General features: G+C 40.4%; 4 protein-coding genes across 9 annotated transcripts in view; 3 read left to right on the top strand and 1 right to left on the bottom strand.

Moving 5' to 3' along the window:
* Window positions 1–1,300: 1,300 nt before the first annotated feature.
* Window positions 1,301–4,474, top strand: si:dkey-73n8.3 (uncharacterized protein LOC100150965 homolog). The gene is made up of 7 exons (XM_044040345.1): window positions 1,301–1,431; window positions 1,685–1,800; window positions 2,076–2,231; window positions 2,447–2,551; window positions 2,654–2,863; window positions 3,460–3,652; window positions 3,797–4,474. The coding sequence occupies exons 1-7, from the start codon at window positions 1,418–1,420 to the stop codon at window positions 3,897–3,899; spliced, it is 897 nt and encodes a 298-aa protein (XP_043896280.1). The 5' UTR covers window positions 1,301–1,417; the 3' UTR covers window positions 3,900–4,474.
* A 222-nt stretch (window positions 4,475–4,696) lies between these two features.
* zgc:112332 (uncharacterized protein LOC553712 homolog) lies at window positions 4,697–14,377 on the top strand. Its single transcript, XM_044040357.1, has 7 exons — window positions 4,697–5,291; window positions 5,745–5,857; window positions 9,042–9,197; window positions 9,307–9,411; window positions 10,533–10,742; window positions 11,547–11,739; window positions 11,939–14,377. The coding sequence occupies exons 1-7, from the start codon at window positions 5,281–5,283 to the stop codon at window positions 12,039–12,041; spliced, it is 891 nt and encodes a 296-aa protein (XP_043896292.1). The 5' UTR covers window positions 4,697–5,280; the 3' UTR covers window positions 12,042–14,377.
* Window positions 14,378–15,280: 903 nt separating this feature from the next.
* sec61g (SEC61 translocon subunit gamma) lies at window positions 15,281–17,157 on the top strand. Of its 2 annotated transcripts, none has more exons than XM_044040458.1 (4): window positions 15,281–15,373; window positions 15,757–15,869; window positions 16,027–16,129; window positions 16,992–17,157. In XM_044040458.1, the coding sequence occupies exons 2-4, from the start codon at window positions 15,776–15,778 to the stop codon at window positions 16,999–17,001; spliced, it is 207 nt and encodes a 68-aa protein (XP_043896393.1). In that variant the 5' UTR covers window positions 15,281–15,373; window positions 15,757–15,775; the 3' UTR covers window positions 17,002–17,157. The 2 variants fall into 2 exon arrangements, with proteins under 2 accessions (XP_043896393.1, XP_043896385.1); XM_044040450.1 differs by having other exon boundaries at window positions 15,284–15,373; window positions 15,766–15,869.
* The window catches only part of tpk1 (thiamin pyrophosphokinase 1), a 54,249-nt gene continuing 47,290 nt past the window's right edge, over window positions 16,488–23,446 (bottom strand). For all 5 annotated transcript variants that reach the window (XM_044040378.1, XM_044040368.1, XM_044040407.1 and 2 more), the window contains one exon: window positions 16,488–18,123. In XM_044040378.1, the coding sequence (XP_043896313.1) occupies window positions 17,945–18,123 (179 nt within the window). In that variant the 3' untranslated portion in view covers window positions 16,488–17,944. The remainder of the gene's footprint in view (window positions 18,124–23,446) is intronic.

Below are 23,446 nucleotides of genomic sequence, written 5' to 3'. Positions count from 1 at the left end.
GGTAAGGTCTCTGTTGTAACATTTTTATTTTATACCAGACCTAAGTCAACCAGTCTTTATCAAACAATATTTATTTACACACATGAAACCTTGGTATTCAGTCATTTATGTGATGAGGACTTTTTTTGTCCCCATAAGGAAAACAAGTCCCCATAATGTGACCGTGTAAACAAATTTAGGTCCCCACAACATAAGGAATACCAGCATTCGTAGTGAGGACACTCATAGACATAATGCATTCCCCAGCCCCTTACCCCAACCTTAGCCATCCCAACTAAATGCCTGACCGTAACCCTAAGACCTGGTCTTAACCCTCTATAAGCCCTTTTAAGGAACATGAGGACCAGACCCTAAAATATCCACACTTTACTAAAATGTCCTCACGCCCTTAGGTTTATACGATTCATACACACATTCTCAATCACCAGTATGACAGAATCAGACAGAATCAGTCATCTCCATAAAAGCAGCTGTGGAAACATAATCTCACAGAGGTAGATTTCTAGATTAAAAAATCCTAATAATAAAGCAGCAGAAAATAATAAACTAAAACAAAGTAAAAATAAAGCCCAACTAAAAAGTCTTTTAAAGTCTGCTGTCCCACCCCCTCCAAAAAAACCTGTAGTTTTATTAAAACTTTATAATAACTAAAACTTGCAACTCATTAACGCCACAGATATGTGAAACAAAGCAACGAAAAACAAAAGATAATAAAATAAGAGAGGTGTGTAATGAATGTTCAATGACCAGGTTCACCTTTCCTGTGAAGAATCACACACAGTCAAGTGACACTATTGCTCAAACTAGTAATTAAAATAACATCCTCATGCATTCAGTCGGTAATAAGTGAGACCTTCCTGTGGAAAGCACCAGGAAATCCACGGTGGTTAAATGCTGAAATTACAGTCGCCTCACCTGTGCGACCAGGTTTCAAACTTCAGCTGCAGAATCCGCTGAACAGAGAATCACACCTGCTAAAAAATTTTTTTATCTGTGTCTGTTATCACTAATATTATAATATAGTTTGATGATGATTTTTGCTTGTGAAACTCGAGCTTCCAGTCTTATTAAAAACACTTCAGATACAATCATAGGCATTATCAAACTGCACAAAATGCACAAAATTTCCCTTTGGCTTATCGAAAGGCTGCATCACATGTCATGTGCTCGCTCTGCGAGAACCGCAACGCAATTTTGTCTCAATCGATTTGTCGAACCAAACCCTTGCAACAGAGGACGATTTGTATGCAATTATGAATTTCCACTTCACTAAAAGACATTTCACAGAAAATAAGACTGTCATTCTCTGTCTCCCCTCTCCCTCTCTCTTATTTTTTGTTCTGCGTTTCATTTCTCTGGACGGGAGTCTTGATGCAACATTGACGAAATACAGAGTTTTAAGTCACCGACTGCAGAAATGCAAGCAATCAGGTATGACAACCCTTACTCACCAGTATCTCTGTATCTGTAGCTCTTAACAACGTTAATACTTCTTCTTAATACCTGATTTAAGAACAAATAAAAAGTGCAGTTTGGTGTTTCAGTTTAGTCGGCATTGCTGTGACCTTTAACCTTATATGAGGACTGAAATGTGTGACCTTCACTGTTTTGCCTGTTATTATTGGAAGGTCAGTCAATTCAGATTTGTTTATATATTCATATATGTTCAAACTTCATTCCTTAGGTCTCTGTTAACCCCCAAGTGGTCCTCAGACGTGTCTCTGGAGGGAAAGACAGCCATAGTCACGGGGGCAAACTCTGGCATTGGAAAAGAGACGGCTAAAGACCTGGCCAGCAGAGGCAAGCACTTATAAAGACGCTATAATGAGCAATGAATTATGAGACTGGTTTTTTTCCCACCCCAGTATGATATATGTGCAGATAACATTGAACTAATAACTAATAACTGCTAAAGTCGTTAATCCACACAAGAGTGCATGTGCTGACAGATTAAAGCTTAGACAAAGATACACGTTTAAAAGGTGAGCTCAGCTTCGTCTGGATCTGGTTTCACTGTGCGTGTACGTACATGTAAGCACGCTCACCATTAATATAATGTGCTAATCTCTGTTCAGGTGCCCGGGTGATTTTGGCATGCAGAGACATGGCCAAAGGAGAACAAGCTGCTCGGGACATTATAAGAGAGGTGGAGGACGCAAAGGTCGTCACACGGCACCTGGATCTGGCCGACACCAAGTCAATCTGCCAGTTTGTCGAGAATGTCTATGACAGTGGGTGACATGCACGCGCACACACACACACTTGTGCAGCATTTGTAATGAGGACACTCATAGACATAATGCATTCCCTATAGCCCATTACCCTAACCCTACTAGGGGTCTAATCCTTGCCCTGACCCTAACCTGTAATCCTGAGCTTCCAAGGTTTATTATTCATTTTACATACAATGACATGCACCCCTTTGACAGATGTTGTTGTTTTCCAGCTGAAAAGGCTCTTCACTACCTGATCAACAATGCTGGTGTGGCTATTTGCCCTCACAACTTGACAGTGGACGGATATGAAATGCAGTTTGGAGTAAATCACTTGGGTGAGGGCTGTACAATTAATTTCACCCTAAAAATCAAGCTTTATCCTTCGTCAGACGAATGAAGGATCAAGTGCTTTATTTTGTGCTTGTCTCCTTCTGAAGGTCACTTCTTCCTCACTTTCCTGTTACTGGATTTGCTGAAGCACTCGGCCCCCTCCCGAGTTATCAATGTGGCATCGGGAGCTCACGCCATGGGCAGGATCCACTTTGATGACCTGAGTGGTGAGAAGGACTATCACCCGGTCAGGGCCTATGCACAGAGCAAGCTGGCCTCTGTCCTTTTCACCAGAGAGTTGGCCAAGAGGACAGAAGGTGAGGAGCAGAAACTGTGTTGTGGACAATGTTTGTCTTCTTGTCTCTTTCTGTGCATTAAAAATCAGATAATCAGACAAACGGAGCACAGAGAATCATATTTGTATAAAATGCAGTCATCTTAAAGAACTAACTATCACCTGACCACACTTTTCTTAATCGTCATTTGATTATAAAATCATAAATATATATACAGTGCTGAACACTTTTATTAGACCACCTGTCAAATATTTCAAAAACTAGTTTCAAACTAAAAACATTATTGTCATTTATTAAAAACACACTGAATTCACGTTTTTATACCCACATTGGAAGTCAGAAATTTATATTATGAAATTAAAGCATAACATTCAACCACTAAAACTATTTTTTTCTGTTCAGGAATGCAAGTAAATGACTAAAATTTGACATCATAATTGAAAAATAGTACATTTGAAAATTCATGGGTAATAATAATGTATTGAATATATAACAACTCATATGTAATATTATATGATTTATATATATATACAAATGTACACACATAACAATAATCATGATACATCCGCCCTATAAGAACTTCTGTCCTGTTTCTTCATCCAAACTTTTCCCTCCAGTCTTCGGTGTGACGACTTACTCTGTGGACCCCGGTGTGGTCAACACTAATTTGACCAGGCACATACGGCGCCCTCTTGTGGACGTGTTGAAGAGGTTCAGTTGGCTGCTGAAGACCCCAGCAGAGGGAGCCTACACCACCGTCTACTGCGTCATCACCCCCGAAAGCCAGCTGCTCACTGGAGGACACTACAAGTCAGTGTGAACACAGTTAAAACCAGACTAGGTCATTCCACTTCAGTCAGAATCATTTCAGTCAGTCAGTGTCAAGTTAAACCCACGCAGACCACAGTTAATCACAGAGAATTCCAATTTTCTTGTCCTCTTTTTGCCTTCCAGGGACTGTGCCAGCACAGAGGCGTGCAGAGCAGGTCAGGATGATGGCATTGCTCTGAAGTTATGGGCTGTGAGCTGCCACATGCTTGGCATCTGCTGGAGATAAATTATAGCTTCAATACTTACAGTATAATAATATGCTGTGCTCTCCCATGTACTACAAAAAAACAATATTCATGAGCTCATATAGCAAAAGAGTGAAAATTGACAGCAAAGCGGGTGACAGTGAAAGCTTTAAGTGGGATGAGAGAAGTCTAACTGGTGAGAAAGCCATGCAAGTTGATTGGAGCTGCACTTAATTAAAAGAAATATGGCTTACAATCCATTTTTTTTTTTGGTTGGGGACAGCTAATTCGTGAAATTAGGATTAAGCAGCCTGGTCCACTCTGATTTTGTCATGACAAAAGTTTTATTATGATTATTTTTAAGCTCAATAATAGTGATTAATGCTGTATCTAACATATAGAGTGTCCTTCTCTTACGGCACATGCTGTAAATCAGGGGTCTCAAAGTCAAATGACCTGGGGGCCACGTGAGCTTCAAACCTGGTCAGTAGGGGGCGCTCATGTGAAGAAAAGTCCAACTGTGTGGGAAAAACACACCTGTTCAGACGGGGTCATCGATATAAACTTAAAATCACATCATTCCATCATGATATCGCAGTAACATTTGTGATGATATTTTACATGATTTCAAAATAAAGGTGTTTGTTTTGAGTATTAGGGCCAAACTGAAGTCTTTCAAGAATAAAGTCATAATGTCATGAGAATAAAGTCAGACGATCAGCTGCAACCTATTATTTTCCTCGTAATATTGTGACTTTTTTAATATTACCACTTTATTCTCACACAATTATGACTTTATTCTTGAGAAAGATTCAATTTTTCTCTCTCTTCAGTTTGGCCTAATTCTTCGTCGTACAAAATGAATCTGTAATTATCAAGAACAAACATTTAACGCGACGGGCCACATAAAATCCGTCGAAGGGCCGCATGTGGTCCATGAGCCACGGATTTGACATCCGTGGTTCACTCTGTGCTTATTATTATTGATTATTTTTACTCCATGAATCGATTAGTTGTTTATATCCAGACAATAATGAAAACGTTATTTATATGAAATATTTGGTTTATGAAGCTTCTTGTTTGATCGATTATCAAAGTCGCTGAATCATTTTAGTAATCAATTCACTGCTGATTATTACATTCATGCAGCGGTTTACATTATGGTGAAGGCTCAGATCTCTGCTATAGCCTGGGTGGCAGGAAGCCCCCCCTCACTTCTGCATGTTGTGAATCAATTGTGGGCCTCAGCTCGCTCCTGATTGGTCCAGCGCTGATACTACGATGACAGCCGGGGCTGGTGGAGGGAGACAGCGAGCACCAAGTCCATTGATGAACTGCTGTGAGGAGAGAAGCAGGAGGTGTTTTGCTCATTTATTGCTGCTGAAGTCTATTGGATCTCTTTCCCCCTGCACTTGAGGAGGAATGCACTACAGGTAGGAAAGAAAAAGAAACAGCTGGTGGCTGCCTCTGTTACTCTGTTAATAACAGGAATGTGAGAAATGTAAAGGAGATTACACAGAGCCACCAGAAACTGGACTAAAGGCAACCTGCGTTTACTCAGACACTGGAAATGAATGGATATGTGGGTGACTTGATGTTATTTATTAAAGTTTAATTAATCACGTTAAGTCTACTTTAGCTGGATTGAATTTGTTGCAGTGAGTTGGAAATTCAGATTTTGTTTCATTCTTGCAAAATCAAAGTCAGTAAATAGGATAAATAACATCATTTGCACAGGATGAAGCAAATGCTGATGAGTGCATGTGTTAAAGTTGGTAAACGGGTCATGTTTCTCCACATTAAATAGACCAGGGACATTATTAGCAGTTTTTCTGTGGCTCATTCTTTTGTTGATCCTTTAATTGTTGGTGCTTGTCGTTCACCAGTGTGTGCTGTAACCGCTGGTCCTCTGACGAGAGGCTGGATGGAAAGACTGTAATCATCACTGGAGCCAACACTGGTATTGGCAAAGAAACTGCCAGGGACCTGGCGAGAAGAGGTACTACACATTCTTGTCTGTCTGTCTGTCTGTCTGTCTGTCTGTCCCGTTTAACAATCTTACACACTTCAGCTAAAGCCTCTGAACATGATCTTTCACTGTGACTCCTGCCCTGCCCCCACAGAATCAGAAGTAGGTCAATTTGCTTTGGTCACAGTTCGACTGTATCACGATACTTGGGTGTTGATTGTATTGTGGTTCGGATTGATTTAGATTCCAATAATAATAATTGCATAATAATTTGCCTTTCTTGCATAAAGCTAGAACTGAATGAGACGTAGTCCGTGCGCCATGTTTCCAAAAACACAACACATCGCAATGTCAGTGTGACATTTATTTGAATAACGTTAAACTGCTCCTGCACAAAATAAATGAAATACAGTCAGACAGTCAGACTAATTAGAAAAACACTGATGTGCCTCTCAAAACAAGGACAAAATGTCAGCCTTCAAATGAACTTGCTTCAAATTAAATGATAAACAAAACTCTTTCAGGTAAATTTGCAGCTAACTTTCAGCTGTTTGTGCTCATGAAGCCAGCAGATATATCATGATTCTGGTGGAGAAAATTCTATTTTAAAACTCCCAGTATATCCCAATTAGATTTTCTTTCCTCCCCCCTACTATATATATCTCAAATTCCAAGTATAATTGGAGACAAGGAGGAGAGTTGAGGCTGTCTGCAAAAAAAAATGAGCTGAGAGCGTCATGTATCCACCATTAGTGAAAAAAATGGCAGAGATGGGAGACAGACGAGACAACGTGGGGGACAGAGGAAGCATTGTGACGGTCTGCTTTCCTCCCGAAGCAGACCTGCAACAACAAAAGAGAGATGGGAGGGTGCAGTGCTCACAACCACACATATGCACACGCACACTCTCACAGTGAGTAACATGAAAAGTGGATCTACATATGTGATCCTGTTTGTTCATCTTCTAAATCTCTGCATGATCTCCATCTGTCATGCACATTTCAACAACAACCACGTTGTTTTTATCCCTTGTATTATAAAGCACAAAGAATGACACAGAAAGTAACAGCAGAGCACACAAAAAAAGGAGACACAACGTGGTGGATGGCAAATTACAGTATATCACTTTCGGATAAATGGAATTATTGTCCACCGTGATGACAGCATGATTAGATTTGCAGGGATTCATAACAGGAGGTATTGGCCCGGAGCACCGCATCCTCCTTTGATTATTTGTTTGTTTTCATACTGAGCATGTTGTTGAACTCATAAACGTTCATGTTCGAAGGGTGAAATGATGCAGTGTTGTCACCTTTTTGAGTCTTAGTATGCAGCAACTATCCGGTTTGTAGCTCTTTATTTGCATGTGTTCATTGTTTATGCATGCGGTGAATAACACAATTATCTGCCGGCTGATCTTTAACTTGGCCCATTGTTGCCCTCCATTCGCTTGTGTTTGTGTGCACTTTTAGTTAAAAGAGTGAACTTGACGACTAGGGAAATGTGGGAACAATTGGGTTTTCCCACATTGGAGCAGCAGGGGACAAACAAAGACACTGTGATGGGACACAGACACCACGCTCTTACTGATTAATGGCTCTCCTCTTCCTTAATTTTCCGAGCACAACGGCTATTTTGTGTGTGAGAGCGTTTGCTTGTGTGTGTGTGTGTGTGTGTGTGTGTGCGCGTGCGCATGCTCGTGTCCTCAGAGCCCCTTTCTGGGCTCATTAAGGAGAATGTATCGTAATGTGCGTCAGAGGCGAATGAGAATGACACAGCTGAGAGGGCCTTGTGTTCATGCCAGCGGAGCAGTTGCCTTAATGAGATGCTGAATGAACGGATGATCAGAAGTACACGGGGAGATTTAGATACTTCCTCCTCCTTAATTGATGCGGGCATCATTGTGTGACTGCAAATGAGCGGAGCCATTACAGTAAACGCGGAAGGATTTTTAAACCGTCTCTGTGTACTTTTCACCTCGGTACGTCACTGTCAGATTCACAGAAACACTTACTCCCTTTGCCCTGTAATGTGTCATGAAGTAAAATTGACTTGTTGCACGAATTTAGAGCCTCAATCAAGAGAAAATCACATGTGCTTGTTATTGCCAGTGGCACAGTGGTGGTTCAAACTGGTTCTTAGGGTTCACAGTGTGAATCTGGGTTTTTCCACTGCCTTTTAGTCCAGATGACGAGGGGGCGAGAAAAGCAGTTCATACGTTTTTCATATGAATAAATATCTGTAACATTCAATTAAATTCTGTTTCTCAGATTAGTGGTGTTTGGATCGATGTTGCCTGGCAACATTCACACACTGCACACAGGACAGTCTGGTCTCAAATACCTAAAAGAGACACTTAAGTAAATAGTACTTGAAAATGACTTTGGCAGAACTGTAGTCACCTTTTACAATAGTGTTTGTTGAATAAAAGTGTCCAATTCTAAGTTCTGATATAAAGTGCACTTAAGTTTTAGAAGTTAAAGTAAGAATGAGGAGTTAGAATTCAGGTTGGGTATGAAAGATGTGTGATCTGTGTGAAAATGCACTGTATGAATGTGACATGAATGTCAAAACTGTAGTTTAAAGAAGACTAGAAAAGAACTACACTATATAAACACATACCATTACTAACTCTTCTGATTTGATTTTGTAGTAACCAGTAACAAAGATAGTTTGAGGAAATGTACTGAAGTTACACAAGTACACAATTTATTATGGAGGTGCAGTGGAGTAAAAGTAAATGTACCAAGTACAGAAATGATTGATTTAATCTCAGATGGCAGACAACAGCTACATTGCGCGAGTAAAGCGTGATGGCTGCAAACAGGTTGGAATAGGACTGAAAACACAAAAACACGTTTCAGAAGTGAATTCTATCGCTCAACAAAACCCACTTCTTGTCTCCACCCACCCCTGCTCTGCCGGTGTATACATACAGACGCATCCGTAGTCACGTCTGATAGCAATGCTTGACTGTGCCCATGATCAGATGAAGGATGCAAATAATGTCACATCATTTCTGTTCACAAAGCCCAGACAGAGACAGAATAAAAAACACCAAAAGTTACACACTGTGGCTTTAAAGCTTTAACGACCTTGTTGTGATAACTCTTTATGAAAAGTGCAAGCAAATTTGAAAGCATTCACTTGCATTTGAAAAAATCAAAGCAGTTGTCAAATGATGATGTTACAGACTCATCTCATTTCTTTTCAGGTGCACGCATCATCATGGCGTGTAGAGACATCGAGAGAGCAGAGGAAGCTCAAGCGGACATTTTGGAAGACACAGGAAATGAGAATATTGTTGTCAGGAAGCTGGATCTGTCTGACATTAAGTCCATTAAAGCATTCGCGGCACTCATAATCAAAGGTAGAGAGAAGCATTCATTTCCTGTATTAGGCAGATACAGTCGACTGATTCTGTATTACATTACATGTCATTTAGCATTGATTACATTGATGATACTTTTAATTTTCAGAGGAGAAACAAGTGAATATCCTGATAAACAACGCAGGCATCATGATGTGTCCTTACTCTAAAACTGCAGATGGGTTTGAATTGCAGTTTGGGGTCAATCATTTAGGTAAGTACATGCTGCCAGCTCTGTTGAATGTCCATCATAGTACTTGTACTTATGCTCTGTTTTGCGATTGAACTAACATTAACAGTAATATCTTTGAGCGAGTGTGCCAGTAATACGATTGTGGGAAGGATTTCTACATTTCCCGTAAGGAAGATGAAAACATCTTTAACCCATAGTGGATTAACAAGCTGCACAACACAAGCTGACCTTTATATCAGCCAGGAAACTGATTCAGAGTCAGAATTTTCTTCAAGCTGTCATTGTTTTTCCCGTGGTGGACGGCGCCTTCCTTCCAAAAGATCGTTGATGATCCTCTGAGTTATTTATGGCACAGGCAGAGAGAGAGGGGGAGAAAACGATAGAAAAACATGCTGTTTACAATCACGGTCACCCACACAAATCTCACACATCCACACATTATGTACATAGCACATCCTGTAAATGTACTCATGGCATGTACATATAAGTTAGGTTCAACAGGAAAAATAGAACAATAGGAAGGGAAGCAACACTCCAGCCAGATGTTCATGTTTCCCTCCACACACTTTATGTCACCTCATGGCAAAGTCAGTGTGAATGTGGACCATGAACATAAATCATTCTTTGCAGATTTCCAATTGTACTGCTCATATGACGAGGAACAGCGTTAGCGACAGTAAACAGTTGGTTACAAAGAACTTTCCTGTCATTATCTAACACTTACACGACATTGTGATTTTCTTGTATAAAATCAGTCTCAGTGAGGTCTTTAGTGTATGTAGAGACTCAGTCAAGATAAGAATGTATTGTTCTGTAGAATAAAGTTGAGACACAGATGTCCAAAGAGATGTGAAACACAGCAACAATGCAACTTGACTTCATAAGAAACACAGTGTGACATTAGCACAGTCAGTGGTGACGACTTTCTGTGTTGTCACAAGGCTCTCTATAAAGTATGTGGTCACGCTTCCTCATTGTTGTGTTAATGGCCAACATTACACATTAATATTGTTTGTTCCCTCACATTCAGTGGATAAAAAGCCAACAGAACACTGATTTAGCAATGAAAGTATCATCCACTCTACACAGTTATGTTATTTGCTTCCACCGTGTGTCCATAATAACTGGTCTGTGTTTCTTAGGTCACTTCCTGTTGACCCACCTGCTGCTGGACCTCATCAAACGCTCAGCTCCGTCCCGTATCGTCGTTGTGGCGTCTGTGGCTCACACCTGGACTGGACTTCACATTGACGACATCAACAGCGAGAGGAGCTACGACACCATGAAGGCCTACGGACAGAGCAAGCTGGCTAATGTCATGTTCGCACGCTCCCTTGCCAAACGGTTACAAGGTGAGATGAGATGGTTTTAAAGGAAGTCATGCTCAAGCAAAGGAAGGAAAAACACCAATAATAAGTGGGTGCTCCGGGAGGATAAGGTGGATGGCCCCTTGCTGAGGGCCATTCAGTCCCTGTACTGAAGGAGTGAAAGTCTGGTTCATATAGCCGGCAGTAAGTCGGACCTGTTCGTGGTGAGGGTTAGACTCCGCCAGGGCTGCCCTTTGCCACCAATTCTGTTCATAACTTTTATGGACAGAGTTTCTAGGCGCAGCCACGGGGTGCAGTTTGTCGACTATGGTGGTGGGAAGATCTCGTCTCTGCTTTTTACTGATGATGTGGTCCTCTTAGCTTCATGAGACTATTTAATTGTCCTATCCTCATATTGTGGAAGGAGGCCATTACATATGAATCAATGAATTAACTGGAAATGAGCCATTTTGTTTTGTCTCACTCATTTTCCCCCCTCTCTGCTTAATGGACAAGAACTGAAGAAATTACTTTAATTAAAAATGCTGATGTTGATTCCATGCATCTTGAGCATCAACACCCGGCCCATTATGAATTTAACTCCGGCACAAATAGGAGATTGGACAATACAATGAAAGAACAAAATGAAAATAAAATGCAAGCACCGTGGATGATATGGTTATTTATTTTAATTCCCAAATACGATTACACATGCTTCAGAAGCAACCTTTTTTCCCTAAGTGTGATAATTTTGCAGAAAATATGCATAACAGGGTCATATTTGTCTGAATGTGCTAACATGTACATGAACAGTGTGTGTGTCGGTGACTGTGTATGTCCCTGTTGCAGGTACTGGGGTGAGTGTGTTCTCTCTGCACCCAGGGGTTGTGCAGTCTGACCTGTGGAGGCACCAGCACCAGTGTATTCAAGTGGCCGTGAAGATTTTTAAGATTTTCACCAAGACAACACAGGAGGGAGCACAGACCACCATCTATTGTGCTGTGGAGCCAGGCCTGGAAAACCAGAGTGGAGGCTACTTCAGGTACACTCAGTGCTTTTTCAGCCAGCTTACAACTAGTTATACTGGAGCACCTGCAGTGCTGGCTTCATGCTGCTCGTGATTACTACCTGCTGACTAAGAAATGGACATTCAGGTTAACAATTTTCTCTTCTTATTTAACACTCAGACAAATGCAACACACTGTTTGTAATGGCCATTCTCTGTCCCTGTGTGTGTTCAGTGACTGTGCCCCGGCGAGATGTTCAAGGGCCGCGTCTGATGATGACTTGGCCCAGAAACTGTGGGAAATCAGCTGCAACATGCTCGGCATCAACTGGCAGTGAATGGTGGAACATCAGCTGTGCGCTTTTACTATGAAAATGATGTATTTTATGACTTAAAGTACAAAACCATACAAAAATGGCTGAATCCCGATCAAGGGCTTATTTCTATTATAAATATATACATTTAAAGAATTGCATTTATCACATAATTTCAAGTTTTACTTGTTGGCATTAATTGATTTTCAGTACTTTGTTGAATATGAAAACAGTTTTATTTTACCTCTTAATGTGGTTATTATTTGTTGTGTCGGTTTTGTGTTTGTATTCCAGATGCTGTTCTATTTTGTAACATGTTAGCTAGACGTTAGCTCGCTGTTTGAAAGTAGCATGTGATTGACAGTTAAAGCCCTTATTTTAAATGGCAACAAGAAACGGATCATGTTCTGCCTTTGCAACATTTCAGTTGTCAGGAAGTCATTTTGGTGAGCATAGTGGTGCAGTGGTTAGCATTGCTGCCTCATGGCTAAAAGGTTGTGTGTTTGAATCTGCCGGCCAGTCCAAAGCCTTTGGGGTGAATATGAGCGTGAAGTTCCTGAAGCATTTCCTGTATGCCGAGTGAGGAACAACATAAAATGGTTCTGCATCAGCATTTATAGTGTTGCAGTGGCTGCAAATAAATGAACATATGAGTGCTGATTTGTTAGAATACTGTGAAACGACCATGGATCAGACAATGTCAGCAGAGGAGACGGTCTCTAATACGGTCTTGGGTTAATGCAGGACAGGAATGTGGACATGTGTCCCAAAACGAAATTTGAGGACACACTTACGAATTTGAGGACGGATAGGGAGTCTTCAGACCTGAGGACCAGGTGTGAATGGGGTCTAGACTCAAGTAAATTGTAACCACAAAATGGCTACATATAATTATAATAGGATTATAATGGACCAACTGTTTGAGGCTTTAGCGAACCCTCTGACACTGGGAATGTGACAGCATATACCTGTTGTAAAAACGAAACCTGTTAAAATGACTCTTCTTCTTTGTCACTTTTTGACATTGCTGCCTCTGTGAGCTCTGATTGTAAAGGCAATGTTGTTGACAGCCCGCTGAGTGGACCTTTTCAGATGCAGCAACATGTGACACTGGTGTGAATTTGCCTTTCAGCGCTAAGAGATTAGGTAAACTGAGTGTATTCATGGTGAGAGAATCGAGGGTCTTAAAGTCTAAGCTAGTGCCACCCAAACAGATGACTGAATTTCAATGCAACGTTCTCCACGGTCACTTCATTAAAGTGACACGTGGAAAATAGTAATGCTGGAATCCTGGCGCCCACAGCGTAGTGCTGTTTAGTATCATTCAGTGCTGTGCTAAGTGACTGATGTCCCAATGTCCCACAAAACAGTGTGTAGAATGAATAATGCAGAGTAAAGACTAATCTTTTTATTTCCTGAAAATTACCCTGTGTTAGTCACACTTTGTAATAACTATAGTAAATATCACAGATCAATAGAAAATGCCAGATTATCAAACTTGTGTTAATCTAAATCACATGCGGGAGTATTAAGGAGGAAAGGAATGTGCTGAAGAAGTGGCTGCACAAATATAGGACTAATGCTCCCTCTATAAGACATGCATGTTGTGATTTTGATGCACACTTTGCATTTATCAAATAATCAACTGTCAGAAACTGGGAATGAAATAATGTAAATCAGATTTAGTTGATTATATCCACCTTGTCCAGAGCACTTTTGTTGAGTTGCTTGGTCTTGTTTTCACATCAGACGAATGGGTTTTGTACGCAATTCTTCGATGAAGGCCACTTCTTGCCAGACTTCTCCAGCCAGACAGTAAATGGATTAACCCCAAGTTTCTGCCAATTTTGAGCTGATGTGCACTGCTGGTCATCTCCCGATTCAGAGGGAAAGTAATCGTGATGTGTCTTTCATCTGCCACACCAAGTTTCCTTGGTCCTCACTGTTGCCTGTTTTGTTGTGCTTCTTCAAAAGAGCATGAACCAGTGGTGTGCACAGGGGAGTGCAATTGCCCCCCCCTGGTGTCCTAATGGACAAAAACATGGCATGCCAAAGTACCTCCTAGAGTGGTAAAAACATGAGGAAGTTCATATGTGGTCTCTAAAGCAAAGTATACATTTTAAAAATGTATTGTTTCTAAAGGAGTGCCTTTCTAGTGGAGAAAAGTGGAACAGTATGGGATGACCTCTTGTTAAGGGAGTGATGTCACTTCCTCTAGGTGTCAGTCAGGGTTATGGGCAGGTGACGATAAGACATTATGTTAGTGGTTTCACGCTTAGTGCACATTTTATTCCTTAAAATGGTGTCCTGTACAGCAGTACTCCCTGCCTCTAATAAAACTACCGTTAAGCTGCAGCACATGTTTTCCGTCTCTTCTCCTTTTTTGACTCCCGACGACTCTCTAGAGATACAGCACATCTCTACAAGTGCCCTATAATATGTCCTTGCAACTTTGTGTCCTATCCTTCCTATCAAAAGGGTTATGAAGTTCCCTACTGCCCCTACATGACAGTGTCCCAAAGGGTGTCCTGAGAGGTAATGATATTCAGTGCTGTATAGTAAATGCCAATCTCGGTGATAGAAAGTGATGCCGTGCTGTAAAGGATGTCCCTCTAGACATGTGTGAGAATGTGAGAAATGATATACTATTGTGGCACCTGTCCCATCAGTGTGCAGTAGGTGCCTTTTTAACCCTCCCCCTCCCAAATGTCTGTGCATGGCACTGGTTTGAACAGCACATCTTGAGTCCCGAGTCTGCTTTGAAAGCTTTGCTTTGGAGAGAGACCATGCTGATGTAGCCTTGTTGCTGTTCCCAGTCTTGCCATAGTATATGACCTGTGACATGAGTCTTCCACGACCTCACCTTGGTCGCAGAGTCTGGCTGTTCTGCACTTCACTTCTGCACAGCTGTTTCTGTTTCAGTTAATGACCTGCAAATGAAAAATGATGATCATTAGCATCTGTTTGGTATCATCACACACCTGATTATAATGCCATTCACATAACATTACATTCACTCAAAACATTTAAAATGTGTTTTAGTCCCTGAGTAAACCATCTTGTAATAATCTGGCAGCGTTTCAACATATTTAATCTTTAAAAAGGTTTAAAATGAAGCCGCATACTCTTATGTAAGAGTCAACGTGTACATAGCGACAGCATATCGATGCACACGATCCGCCCAGCCTGTAGATGGCGTTGTGAACAATAATTTAAACTCAAACAAAAACGAGCCAGCGACTGACGCGCATGCGCGTTTAAAGTCGACGTCAGCTCTTCTCTACTATCAAGCTGCCTCAAAGCTACGTGGCTCTCAAATCTCCGACTGTCTTCTCATCTAACACGACCTTAAACAGGTAAGCGTTGTCCGATTTCAGAAATATTTCTTTTATTTCCAGATTAGTGTCGCGCTTAAGTCTAGTAGATTAACATTCCAGCCCCCTGTGAGGCCTTTGACGTGTGTTTGTTGTATTTTTAGTCAGCCTTACGTCGAGTTGATAGCTTTTCTTACTGTTGCTAGCGAGGCGTAGTCGGCGAGATGAACTTAAACCAACCCAAATCGGGGCGTTCTGTGATTTAAACGTGATCATTTCTTATTTTTTAAGTTTTAACGTGTGGTGAAATGCTGATAAATGTTGTCGCTGAATGTTATGTGGTCGACATGGAAGGCTACTGCTGCTGAAGTCAACGTCAGCACTGGAAGATCTGGAAATTTAACTGATGTTATTTTTTTTTTTGGTGTTTGCAGCCTAAACACCATGGATCAGGTAATGCAGTTTGTTGAGCCCAGCCGGCAGTTCGTCAAGGACTCCATAAGGCTCGTAAAAAGATGCACAAAACCCGACAGAAAAGGTACAAACAATTTTATTTCCCCTTGTTTTTTGTTGTGCTGTGCCAGCATATCTGTGTAAGTGAAATCTCCCAGTTATAAGACCGATCTCCTGCTCTGCAAACATTAAAGAGCATAACAAGTACTTTAATTTGTGTTGTATTTTTTGCCTCTTTACAGAATTCCAGAAGATCGCCATGGCCACAGCCATTGGTTTTGCCATCATGGGTTTCATCGGTTTCTTTGTCAAACTCATCCACATCCCCATCAACAACATCATTGTGTAAGTTGCAGAAACATGTACATTATTTACACTGTAAACCGGGAACAATGAAAATATCATTTTGTGTTATCAGTCTGACATGATCAGAGTCAGAAGAAACAGTTGATTTTAGCCCAATGTCTCAGTGATGACTCCTCACAGAGGGAGAGGGGGTTGGGGATTTCTAACTGTCTTAACCGTTGATTCTTGTGTAAAATCTACCATCAAAACACTCCAATCTATGCTACAAAATAGGGCTACAACTAATAATTACTTTCATTATAGAGTAACTTGATTAATTGATTAGTTGATAATTGTTTCCATGAAATTATGTTTTCAAATGCCTTGTTTTGTCCACAAACCAAAGAAGACAGACAAATCGGAGATCTCATTTTTATTTATAAACAAAACACAAACAAATTACCTGATTATCAAAACAGATGATTCATTCAGTTATCAATCGGTCATTGCAGCCCTTGTTACAGAATGACGTATGCATTTAATGTCTCACATTCACCATTGTGTTTATTGCTAAAAGTAGGACTGGGGAACTTTTCACAATTAATTGAATTATTGACATGTTTACAGGATTTGAAGCAAAACACGCGTACACGTCTCTATAACGTCAGTTGTGTTTTGCATGAGACTATCTTTACTGTGTTGCATTGGGCATGGAATATTAATTACATATACTGTAAATACATGATAATTACTTATTAGTTACATAGTTAAATCTTAATATTGGATTGCAACATTTAAATTTGATAGAAAATATAATATATATACTATGGAAATATGCGGAAGATTTGATTGTTTCATATAAAATTAAATATGGCTTGTTTCAAGTTCTTCAATTAGTAACACTGTTTTTCTTTTTTTCTAGTGGTGGTTAAATCCTGGACAAGAAAGGACAAACTTCAATACCATGGGGGGGGGCGGTGCTGTAAAGTGTTTTTGGGCTGATGTGATTGGGTCAGAAGGGTTGGCATTTTTACATTCTGTGCACAACATTTTTATTTTGCTGTGTAAATAAAACAAATGGAAACCTACAGATATGTCCTATTTTATGTAAATGGCCTTAACTACAGTGTTTTTTTTCACGCATCAAAAATACGAACACAGATTTCATTTGTCCCCTAATACTTGATAGAAACTGATCATTTCAAGGAACATGAGATGGTCAAAGGCACATAATTGTGGCAGAATCATGTACAATATACTTTCAGTGAAGATGTAATGAGGGTGATGTTCTTTGTCTATAATTATCCACTATATATAGTCTAAACCTCAAAGCTTCCTTATTAGTAAATGTTGAAGACAATAATCTTGAAGTTGCTTATTCAATGGCAGGTTTCAGACTTCCCCTTTTGAATTTATCTCTGTGCAGTGGAAAAAAATTAGACGGTCAAATTGTCCTATGTCAGCTGAGATTGGCACAGCACTCCCCATTACCCTCATGTGCAGGATAAAGTGGTAGAAAATGGATGTATATACATACAATCCTTATTGTTAATGGTAACAACTATGAAATGTATTCACCATCTGCTGTGTTATCCTCCTTTTGAGGGTCTCAGGGCCGCTGAAGCCATCCTCGGGTGACTCGGTGTGAAAGGCGGGGTCTGCTCTGGACAGGTCGACAGTCCAACACAGGGCCAAAGATACAGAGCAAACAACAACGATTTGCCTTGACATTGATGCCTATGGGCAATTTTGAGTATCCAGTTGTAGTGAATGTGGGAGGAGAAATCCCTTGTGCACATGCGGAGAACGTGCAAATTCTATACAGAAAGGCCCTTAGTTGTGAGTAATTTTTATTGAAGGCAACAGTGCTTGCCACTATTCTATAGAAGATTGTTTTTCTGTGTGAGGGTTGACCCCATTCTTACGAATCCCCATGCTCCAAAGTAGTGGTTGGTCGGTGATCACAGTCACAAGCTTCTTTGGGTTTCCGGGAGCAACAGACTCGTAGGTGTTGGAGGTGCTCACCAGCTTTCCAAACTGCAGGACTTGATTATCTGGACAAAGTAGACAGATATGTTGTTAATGAAGCAGGTGCAGCTGTTTAAGGAAAGTCAAATTATTCAGTGTAAAATAGTAATATAAGTTTCAATGTACTTTCTATTGTTTGGCATGTTCATAAATGATAGGTGATAATTTTTAAAATGGTCCATGACTTGGACCATGACACAGAAATTAGCCAGGAAACGAGAGGCCATCTGAGACCCACGCAGCCAAAACCACACATTGAGCACACTCCCACGGAAGTGTTTAGAAACCTTGTAGACAAGGATCCTTCAGCTGAAACAGGGCTAGTGACTGCTTATATAAGGCTCTTTGTTGATACAAGCAGGAGCGAGAACTCTTCAAGGAGACAGCCTTTAGTAAGTAAGCTGAATTGACTGAGCTGCAATGACACTTGGCCAACACTGACCTCAAGTGGTCAAAACGGGAAGCTCTGCATTAACTGTTGTGAGGGGCATTAAATTCTGCCCATGTCTGAGTGGTCAGGACGTCTCGAAGGCTATGGATTTAATAACAGTAAGTTCTGCTGAGAGGATTAATTTGTCTTTGTCCGATTTTATATGCATTTATTGATTCATATGGGTTGTGAACACTCACTGAGCGCTGCACTATCATTGGGTAGATTCTTGTAGCCTCTAATACATGTTTTTCCAGAAATAACTAGATTCTTTTTTAGCTATTTTGATCTCATTATGAAGGTTTTCCTGCTTGGTGTTATTAAGCCATGAGCAGTGTTTGAAGTTACGTTTTAGGATTAGTGCAGAGAGTGGTACAAACACAGCTGGAAACTGGGGGGGTGAGCAAAAGTTTTCGTTCCACTTGTCAATCATTTCTGCCCCATTAATAGCTCTATTTCATTATAATTTGTGGGAACAGTGTAGTTGTCTGTTCTCCAGAATATATTACACCTGGGCAAATGACCTAAAAATTTAAATCTGGGTCATAGCGTCTGATTTTTCTGGGTCTAAATGATTAATAGAGACAAAAATGTTTGGAATAAGTCAAAACAATGAAATAGTAATGTGTCACAATGCAAAATAGCTAAAGCCAGAACAATTTTTTGTAGAGATAAAAGTGTACCCATGAGAATTTGCACATTCTATTTCCATTTGAGAGTAAAGAACCGCTTTTGTTTGTATGTTTTCTTATTTCAAAGTAGCACAACAAATGCTATTATCTCGTAGAGAATCAAGAGCCCAATTAATCACACAACCTGTTTACGCCTCAGACATCATACAGTACCTTTATTAAGCAAAGCCAACGCCCGGTAAACATAAACAGCAAAAAAAAAAACAGGATTTTATAATTATGAAATAAAACTATTATTGGTGAAATGGCAAAGAACAAAATGAACACAAAAGAACAAAGAATGAAGCAAATCATTTTGTCCACAGGCACCTATAAGCACATCAAACATGGACAAAAAAAGGCCCAGGCTGCTTCAAAGACTGCTACAATAAGCATGGTAATAAGCCAGTTTGACTGAAAACGGGGAGGAAAACGAGAAGTATGCAGAGTTAAGGTACTTAAGGGTAAGGGCATATCAGAGAGTGTTTGGCCGTGTTTTAGTACAAGTATAGATAGATATAGAAGATATTTCTCTGGAATGGTCATCTAAGAGTCTGGGAAAAGTTGAGGAACACACTGCAGTTGTTTTTTGGGATGTGGGAGTAAAAAGTAAACAACAATTTCTATTTAAAATATGGCTGAATGATTTAGGGAAAGTATCTACTTGTGATTTCTCTGTCAGATATTGCAATTTGAGTTGCAGTGTAATTTCGTTTTTGAGTCAAGCTTCACTTCAATATCCGTGGCTCGTTCTCAAACACAGTGAAACTTTACCAGAAAACATACCATCAAAAGATAATCTAAAGCAAGGATGGAAACTAAGCTATGAATTGTTTCCATCATTTATGTACTTTTTTTTTTGAACCCAAAAACATTGGTATAAAGGTTCCAAAATGCTCACTGTGTTAAACAAGTCATTATTACAATAAGAAAAAAAAGTACTCATGAGGAATATCATAAAACATGCTTCTGGCTTCATGGTATTTTTGCGTTTTAAGATATATGCGTAAAGTTTGTCATAGGAAAACAACAGTGTGCAGTTTATACCTGCAACTCTTTTCTTAGGAGCCACCAAATCACAGTGTTCCACATGCATTAGGTCCTTCAGCCGGCTGCATAAACCTCCCAGTGATGCTTTTATCTTTGCCATAAAAAATGCCATAGTATGTATCCTTCAGTACAGTGTGATTACAACTAGAGAGAGAAAAGGAGCTACAGATAGTATATTCAGGGGTGAAAAGTGATGGCTGTTGTGACAAGACCTGCCACCGGAGGCAGCAGAGCACAGCAACAGAAGTACTAGGAGCCATTGCTCAGCAGGAATGGCTGAGTGGTATCAATATTTACTAACACACATCATCTGTCTCTCATTCACATGGCCATTTACAAGCAAACGCACACACACACACACACATACATTTGTGTGTAAACTATTTCCAGAGCTCTTTACTTTACTTTATTGAGGGCTTTCAGATGGCTTCATTAGTAATCCCCTCCTCAAAGCTGATACCGATCAATAACGGGCCCTGCTGCAGAGGGGACCAAAATGAGCGTCGCACCCTCCAGTGATAACAATGGAGATGTTTGCTGCCTGTAATTGCATTTCCAGCGCTACAGCTGAAAGGGCCCGTCAGCTGTAAGTAGACCATATTTACACAACAAATTACCCCAGAGAGAGGGCGGGCGAGGGGAGGAGAGATTTGTACACACTCGCAATGCACTGGACAGGTAGAGGAGGAGATTATGGTTGTTGGGGGCCATTTTGTGAATGAGAACAAAGTCTGCTGTCGCTATATTGTGAAAGACGGGTTGCAGGTGCTGCATCAAGAATCTTTGAATCTTGGAACCTGGTCTCGATCTACAGCTGTTATTAATACTTAATAGATAAAAATATGAAATATTTTCTCTGTACTCAGAGAGTACTATTTTTGCTTTTGTAGCAGCTGTTCAAAAATGATTTGTCTCGTCCAATTTCACTAATTTCCCTTGTTGCCATCTTTCTGAGCTGGAAGGAAATCACAGTTACTGTCTTGGATATGAGTAGACTTATCATCAGTGATTTAGAACATTCCTGCTAATTTGAGGATACAATTCTTTGATTGAAAATCATTCGACATACCTCACTCATTTTCATCTCGATCCCACATATTCACCAACAAAAACTGATATTTTGACCCAGTGTGTTTAGTGAGAAACACACACACTCCTCTTTAACGCCATTTGTCAGTGACAGGCAAATTGAAGTCATTTCATCAGGAGGTACATCCAACTCTCCTTCACACCAGTGTGCTTCAAATTCCATCACGCGTCACAGTTTGATTGCAAAAATCATTTTCTATAAATCATGTTTGTTCAATACCCAGCTGTCCAATTACTCAAATCAGTTAAAGGTACAAATGTGTTTCGCAGTCGGCGCTGGAGTTGTCTCACCTACCTGGACAAACGAGAGAGGCTTAAATCAACCAATCAATTATTGTTAGTTTTAATATAAGGAAAATGTAATTGTAATTGGCCAATCACAAGAGAGTGGGAATGACAGAAACTGCTCGACTGAGAGAAGTAGACTTGAGAAACTATGATGTCACCATGACTATGACTAAGACCATTTAACCCCTTCTTTAAAACAGGGAAATGAATTACAAGCTCAAAGCTGACTAAAGCCTAACTCACACCAGAGGATAATTGGCCATATTTCGGTCCCGATCGGGCCCTTCCGACAATCGTGAAATAAAAAGATTATGTGTCATTGGACGCATCAGAGAATCGCAACTATTAAACACGTTTGATATTTACGAATGAATAGCGATTGAGGGCGCGAGCAGAGAACGAGTTGAGATCCGTAACTTGTTCAAGCCAAGTTGTTTCCGTCTTCTCAGCACAAAACATCGTGCACACACAACGGCTATTCACTGACAACGCCGACAGTCCGATTCCACGTCTGTTTATATTCTGAAGTCACGTTAAATATCACAAGTGATCCCAAATCCCTGGACTAGCTGATTTGAAGTCAGATATGAAAATGCTCTAGTGTGGCAAAGACTTTAAAGGGGAACTAAATCCCCTCTTCTGAGGATGACAAAATTTGAATGCAATAGCTGGTGTTTGACCAGAGAGAAGCAGTAGGTATGCTGATTTCAATACTTTACACCAAACTGTGAAGATGTGCACCTGGATAAGCAAATACCATTACAAGATACCCATATATTCTAGGTGAACAAAAGTGGTATAGAGGTTTAGTGACACTTTAAGTTTGAAGATGGATCAGAAAAAACTTCCCTTAAATCTTCCTCTAACAAAACATGAGCACATCCTGATTTGTACTTCCTTAGTTTTTGGACATTGGAAGTTCACTCATTGAACGATTTAAACTCAAAATTATCTGGCTCTCAGTGAACAGCCATCACACAAAAATAAAGTTACTACAAATTCACATTTTAGTCGTGATAACACCAACAATAAAATGGCCTCTGATTTCAATACAGCAATGCCACCTTTTCTCTATCTGACAATCTTCTTATTTGTGAGGCTGTTTGCTGGCCATGACATGAGCCAGGCCATATGCACTGGCAGGGTTAGCACCATCTGCAGTGCAATGATAGCTGCTTCCATTAAATGTTTATGATGGCACTGGTGGGATTGTCCAAGAGTGTGAGGTGATGGACACTGTTCAGGCTTACGCCGACCTTGCAGATAAGAAAACCTGTAAGGAACAGTCAAAGTACAAAACGACTGCAGAATGAATGGTGTATTTTGATATTGGAGGACGGCAGGGGAGATAGGTCATGGATTTTGCTCGACAGAGGGTTTGAATATGTAAACATAAATCGAGCTGCACCGAGCTAAGTCTCGATGATTTTGAAAACATGCAACTAATTATAATTATTCTCTCCTCTGAAACACTGGGTGACTCGGTTGACTTGTTCGCTTGTCACCAGATTTGATTGACAGCTTTTGCACCAGCTTTTAAACAAGCCAAACAACTTAGGTGTGAAATCCCAATACTCACTCTTAACCCTAATGAGGAGCGGGCTGCAGTCACATCGCATTGTTTTGCAAATCCCAGTTGTGTCCAGTGAAACTCATAAAATCACACTTATTTTCTGATTGTACCGCATGTCAAGGGTAATTTTTAATTCACCATCTTGCCCAAGGACACTTAGTCATGGATGAGCCAAAGATCGAACCATCAACCTCCCGAGTGTCAATCAATGTGGCTAAACTTCGGGCTAGAGTAGGTAACTTGCAACT

This window comes from Solea senegalensis, linkage group LG1 (genome assembly GCF_019176455.1).
Source record: "Solea senegalensis isolate Sse05_10M linkage group LG1, IFAPA_SoseM_1, whole genome shotgun sequence".
Taxonomy (NCBI): Eukaryota; Metazoa; Chordata; class Actinopteri; order Pleuronectiformes; family Soleidae; genus Solea; species Solea senegalensis.
This window is presented reverse-complemented; position numbering and strand designations above follow the sequence as displayed.